The sequence below is a fragment of the Portunus trituberculatus genome, chromosome 31, assembly GCF_017591435.1.
Source record: "Portunus trituberculatus isolate SZX2019 chromosome 31, ASM1759143v1, whole genome shotgun sequence".
In the NCBI taxonomy this organism is placed as follows: domain Eukaryota; kingdom Metazoa; phylum Arthropoda; class Malacostraca; order Decapoda; family Portunidae; genus Portunus; species Portunus trituberculatus.
This window is the reverse complement of record NC_059285.1, coordinates 19,604,657-19,611,362: the sequence shown is the minus strand read 5'-3', so window position 1 is coordinate 19,611,362 and position 6,706 is coordinate 19,604,657. Positions and strand designations below refer to the sequence as shown.

General features: G+C 41.2%; 1 protein-coding gene across 1 annotated transcript in view; it reads left to right on the top strand.

Moving 5' to 3' along the window:
- LOC123511687 (intracellular coagulation inhibitor 3-like) overlaps positions 1-6,343 on the top strand; it is a 9,995-nt gene extending 3,652 nt beyond the window's left edge. The window contains exons 2-6 of the mRNA XM_045267743.1: positions 1,728-2,102; positions 2,725-2,863; positions 3,631-3,871; positions 4,397-4,626; positions 5,006-6,343. Coding sequence (XP_045123678.1) covers positions 1,738-2,102; positions 2,725-2,863; positions 3,631-3,871; positions 4,397-4,626; positions 5,006-5,467 — 1,437 coding nt within the window. The 5' untranslated portion in view covers positions 1,728-1,737 and the 3' untranslated portion in view covers positions 5,468-6,343. The remainder of the gene's footprint in view (positions 1-1,727; positions 2,103-2,724; positions 2,864-3,630; positions 3,872-4,396; positions 4,627-5,005) is intronic.
- The last annotated feature ends 363 nt before the right edge of the window (positions 6,344-6,706 follow it).

The window sequence follows — 6,706 nt, the reverse complement described above, 5'->3', positions numbered from 1 at the left end:
TAGGCTGAATGTAGGCAAACTTCCAGCAAGAAGAAAAGGTAGAAGTGGATAGACGTAGTTGAAAGAGTTTGGCCAGGCAAGGTGCAAGCACGTAAGCACAGTTTTTGAGAACAATAGGAAGGACCCCATCAGGTCCATAAGCCTTCCGAGTGTTTAGGCCAGCAAAGGCATGGAAAACATCATTATGGAGAATTTTGATTGTAGGCATGAAATAGTCAGAGGGAGGAGGAGAGGGAGGGACAAGCCCAAAATCATCAAAGGTGGAGTTGTTAGCAAAGGTTTGAGAGAAGAGTTCAGTTTTAGAGACAGATGAGAAGGCAATGGTGCCATCAGGATGCAATAAAGGAGGGAAAGATGAAGAAGTAAAGTTACTGGAGATGTGTTTGGCCAGATGCCAGAAGTCACGACGGGAGTTAGAGTTTGAAAGATTTTGACCTTTTCAATTTTTGAAGGAATGTTTGGAAAGTATGAGAACAGACTTGGCATGATTCCGGGCAGAAATATAAAGTGTATGAGATTCAGGTGATGGAAGGCTGAAGAAGAATAGGCTGTGTTAAACCAAGGTTTAGGATGGAAAAAAGAATGAGGAATGTATGCCTCCATGCCAGACACTATCATCTCTGTTATGCGTTCAGCACACAGAGATGAATCTCTGATGCGAAAACAGTAATCATTCCAGGGAAAGTCAACATAATACCTCCTGAGGTCCCCCCAACTGGCAGAGGCAAAACGCTAGAGGAAACTCTGCTTTGAAGGATCCTGGGGAGGAATTGGAGAAATAGGACAAGATACAGATATGAAAGAATGTTGGGCGTATCTCCAAGACGTTCAGGCATACGAGTAAGGTGTTGCACCAGTTGCTCTAGGTCATGGAGGATAGCAAAGTTGAAGGCTAGTTCACCAGGATGGTCAGTGAAGGGAGAGAAAGGCCAAAGCTGGTGGTGCACATTAAAATCTCCAAGGATGGAGATCTCCGCGAAAGGATAGAGGGACAGAATTTGCTCTATTTTAGAAGTTAAATAGGCAAAGAATTTACTATAGTCAGAGGAATTAGGGAAGAGATAGACTGCATAGATAAATTTAGTTAGAGAATGACTATTGATTTGAAGCCAGATGGTGGAAAAATCGGAAGATTCGAGAGCGTGGGCACGGGAACAAGTTAAGTTGTTGCGCACATTTTTAAATTTTTATTTTATTTTATTTATTTATCTATTTATATTTTTATGTCCTGGCCTATAGCGCATGTAGGTGACTTGAATAGTATTGGAAGCGCTGTTCAGCTTCCACCCATTAGTGGCCCAGGCAATTTCTCTTATACTGGTACCCATATTAGGGCCCATATCACCACTCAAGTGCATCTTTGGTCTAACCACCTAGAACCTGAGTATCATGGTGACATGTAGGTAACTTTAAGTCACTCGACAAATGGCAAAACTTGATGTCGGCACCTCGTGGGATTCGAACCTACGCGTGGACGTCTGCCCGATTCCATGCTCACCACCTTATCTACTAAGCCACCGCTTCCGTTAAATATATATACAGCTTTAGAAAAAGAAATAAGGATAAAGAAAGTAGAGGAACATGATAGGATTGTAGGTGAATGAATTAATAGCATTGAGGACTCTCTCTCTCTCTCTCATCAAAATAGAAAACAAAAAGAAAAGGAAAGAATCATTAAAGAAAACACGTATACAGTAATAATTCAATCTTCATTCTCATCCTTTCAGAATAAAAAGGATGCACATTAGAAGCATGACGGAAGCAGCAGCGGTGGTGGCAGTGGTGGTGGCGGTCATGTTTACATCGCCTACAACAACACCGCACCCGGCAGCGTCAAAGGGAAGTAACATCGCTTTGCCACCACGCTCACCTTTTAAAGACTACGTGGATTATAGGGATATCAATACCTTTGGTCTGAGATTACTACGGTCACTGTCTCTGAGGGGCAGTGTTTTGATCTCTCCTCTCTCCCTGTGGTCCACTATGGTGCTGGCTCTCTACGGCGCTGAGCTACTGACGCAACACGAGATGGAAGAAGTGCTGCATGTCCTGAATGTGAGGAAATATGACCTGCTAAGATTTTTGGACAGCGTAGAGGAAAGGTGAGAGAGAGAGAGAGAGAGAGAGAGAGAGAGAGAGAGAGAGAGAGAGAGAGAGAGAGAGAGAATGTACACCTTTTCACATAACTGCATTAAACGCGCAATGATATTATTTCACAGTTTACCTTTTTTCATTTGTTTGTTTAATTGATGTTTATAGTACGAACAAATATTACTACTACTACTACTACTTCTACTACTACTACTACTACTACTACTATTACTACTATAACTGCAAGAAGAAGAACAACAACAACAACAACAACAACAACAACTACTACTACTACTACTACTACTACTACTACTACTACTACTACTACTACTACTACTACTACTACTACTACTACTACTACTACTACTACTACTACTACTACTACTACTACTACTACTACTACTACTACTACTATTGATGTTTAATCACGAAAAGCTACTACTACTACTACTACTACTATAATTACTACCACTACTACTACTACTACTACTACTACTATTACTACTACTACTACTACTACTACTACTACTACTACTACTACTACTATTAGTACTACTACTACTGTTACTATAATTACTACTACTACTACTACTACTACTACTACTACTACAACTGATACTCCTACTGTTGCAGTCCGTTAAAGGTGCTGAACGAGTCTGATGTGGTGATCATGGAGCAAAAGTCGAAAGTTTTCAAAGACCAAGACTTTGCACTCGGCTCGCGTCCAGAGAGGGAACTGGAAGACAGACTGTGCTCTGTGAACTTTTCCATGGTGAGAGAGAGAGAGAGAGAGAGAGAGAGAGAGAGAGAGAGAGAGAGAGAGAGGGAGGGGAGAGGGAGGGAGGACAGGATTGTGTATGTGAATATAAAAGTACAATACTAAGTGTTCCAGGTTTCAAATTACTGTCCCGTGTTTGGAAGTTTTTTTTTTTTTTCCTGAGGATTAGTGTCGAGATTATTTTCAAATGTTATAGAAATTCTTTGTTAGGTTCGCTTCCTTTTCCCTTTCTTGATGAAGTAGATTTGTTCAATTCACCTTTTTATATCTCTTTGTCTAGGTTCGCATTTCTTCCTCCTTTTCTTATGAGAAAAAATATATTCCTCGTTTTATATTCTTTTTTTTTTTTTTTGTGGGTTTCCCTAATACACAGATAGATAAGTAAATAGATAAATGAAAATTGGTATGTATTTTCTTTCGGGCTGCCTGTATGGTGTCGCCACAGAGGGTCAGTCTTCTCAAACGCCCTGTCTTCTGCACCTTCCTTAGTCACGCCCATTACGAGGAGGCCTTCTTTCACAGCACTCATAAGCATTCTAATACTTCCTCTCATTCTCCTGCCGGGTCCATCCATCGACAGCAACCTCCTCCCCATGTATATCCTTTGTTCTCTCCTCAGTCACACCCATTACAAGCATGTCTCCTTCACTGCATGCATAGACGTTGTTAGGTCTTCATCACCTCGTACTGGATAGAGAAAACATCAGCATTTACTCATCTATTTGTTTTACCTAATAGTTTACCCCTTTTCCTTCGCGCAGCCTGAAGAAACCACAAAGAAAATAAACGAATTTTTAAAGGAGATCACGTACAACTTGATGCCCTCCTTGGTGAACCCCAACCAACTGCGAGGCACTCTGATGGCCATGGAGACAGGAGGCACCTTCAAGTCTCACTGGCGGTTCAACTGCGAAAAGAATTGCATTAATCCCTTCTACCCGCTCCCTTACTCTGCGCCCATCAACGTGACCATGATATGGGTGAAGCAACTCCTGCCTGTGGGTGAGTGAAGGATCCATGGGTGTTTGGTCAGCAGGTGGCGTGTATGTGTTGTTAGTGTCTCTCTTGATAATTTTACAACGTGATTTCTATAAACACAAGGATATTTACTAGAGGCATATTCGTACAATACAACATGAAGACTAAACACAACTCTGGATGGAGTTTTAGAATGGAAATACGTGAACAGGTACCGCATATGTTTTTATACATTTTCAATTTTGTTTAACACTGATACTGACCCAGGGCAACAAAAAGGCTGCAAAAAGTTACTTCTCTGTTGTTACTGTGTGTCTCATAAGAATAAAGGAAAACAAGGAAATTCATCAGACATATATCATATACAATACCGAACTTTAAAGGAACAATGAACAAATCTAGTATGAATTGGGAGACCGTGTTATGTACTTTTATACTTTATTTATCTTACTTAACTATTTTAATTGATATTTATGAAGGTCTCTGGTCAAAGGCAACAAGGCAACAGACTGAAAAAAACAAAACAAAAAACATTGGCTATCGTTACAGGAATGGACCCACATCTTCGTGCTATGGTGGTGCGCATGCCTTTCTACCATAGGATGTCCCTTTACCTGATCCTGCCGCTGTATATCGGAGAGAAGGCCTTCCAGGACACACTGAACGCCCTGGACAGCTGGAGCATAAGACACGCCCTTGAGTGGCTCGACTGTTACAGGATCGAGGTGCACGTGCCGCGGATCAAGATGCACTTCGAGTACAGCAATGACATAATGCAGGTAATGGCGGCGGTGGTGGTGCTGGTGGTGGAGGAGGAAGAGGAAGAGGAGTTATGATGTTGTTGTTGTAGTAGTAGTAATAGTAATAGTAGTAGTAGTAGTAGTAGTAGTAGTAGTAGTAGTAGTAGTAGTAGTAGTAGTAGTAGTAGTAGTAGTGTGTGTGTGTGTGAGAGAGAGAGAGAGAGAGAGAGAGAGAGAGACTTATTCTTTCAAGTATTTCCCTCTGTTTATTCATCTTGTCCATATTCTTTCTCCTCATCCAAAGTTTACATATTACCTTCATGAATGCCATTTCAAATTCAAACAATAATCGTTCCATAATGTCACATTTACACTTCTCTCTCTCTCTCTCTCTCTCTCTCTCTCTCTCTCTCATCAGTGCCTAATTCATCTCGGGGCAAGATCTATGTTCGATCCTGAAAGGGCAGACTTCTCTTACTTCGGGGACGCCATGTACACCACCGACCTCAACCATGATTCCTATCTTGAGATCAACGAGACTATGGCCACTGCTGGGATGGCCTCGAACCTACAGCTGAAGTCTGCCGATGCCCGAATCCCATACTCGGCGAAGACACTATGGCCATCGTCTAGATCTAGAAGAACTGCTAATGCTGATGATATCAACATGCCGCTGAATAAAGATTCTAAGAAACTATGTAGGAAGAGGAGGAGTTGTAAAGGCAATGGTGATCATAGTATTGAGGCTCAATGGGAGAGGAAAGATGATACCCTGTGTAATATGTGCTTGAAATTTAATCGGCCTTTCATATTTCTGTTGGTGGATGATACAGATAATATCATATGGCAAGTCGGAGTGTATAAAACTCCACTGAATTAGCTATCATGGAGCACTAGAGAGAGAGAGAGAGAGAGAGAGAGAGAGAGAGAGAGAGAGAGAGAGAGAGAGAGAGATGGACAGAGAGGAGAGATTAAAAGGACTGCATGCTATTTGTGTCCGTATCTAATCAACTATAAGAAAATACTATAAAATATATGTCTTGATAATATCTTCAAACAATTTTCATTGAGTTGAAGTAGTAGTAGTAGTAGTAGTAGTAGTAGTAGTAGTAGTAGTAGTAGTAGTAGCAGTAGTAGTAGTAGTATGGGTACATGAGACATGATGGAGTTTGTGTTGAGTCTATAGGTGTTCATGATAGTGTGGGTGAGTGTGTTTATGTGTGTGGTGGGTTAGTGTTGGTGGGAGTAAGTGATGTGCTGGGTTAGTGCGATAGTTGAGCTTAAGTGACAATTGTAGGTGTGCCTTGAGCTTGGGTAGGCCTATTTGTGTTGTTAGGTGGTGTTCGTTAGGTACAGTTAGATATGAGCGAAAGAACTATTATTATTATTATTATTGCTTTTGTTATTATTCTTTCTTTCTTTATTTATTTATTTCTTATGTAAGAGGGAAACCCGGCCAAGGGACCAAGGGCAACAAAAAACTGTGATTAAAAAAAAGGCCCACTGAGGTGCCGGTCCCCAAACAGGTTGAAGGAGAGGTGGTTAGTAGGGGACTCCGAGGATAGCAAAGGAGACATCTTTTTTTTCTATTGTCAGTTTTAAGTTTTGAGTGAAAAATGTATATGTAGTTCGATGCATGTAATATTGTGTGAAGGAGGAGAGTTGGGCAGGCTGTGATTGCTCCCTTGTGTTGTGAGACATAAAGGGAAACGTTCAGTGAGGTCACAGCTGGCTTTGATAAGTTCACAGAAACTCCTGAACCAGTGTTATTAGACCTCACTGGGAGTAATAATCGTTTCGAAGGTGTGCACTGCCTCTTATGGGGATCCGATTAACAACAACAACAACAACAACAACAACAACAACAACAACAACAATAACAAAAGCAGGAGAAAGAAATCCCTCCCTCATGAAGATACCCGTGACTTGGGCATCCTACATGAAGAATAGAGTTTTAAGGAGTCCTACAGTGAAGGATATACAGGGTAGAGTCCTGGAAATACTAGAAATAATGAAAACTGTAACAAAATAATTCTCCTTAGATGTTAAGACGAGCGAGAGCACGAGAGCAAATCCAAGGTTACATTGTGGAGTGTCTTCCTTTGTCTTGCTGCCTGTG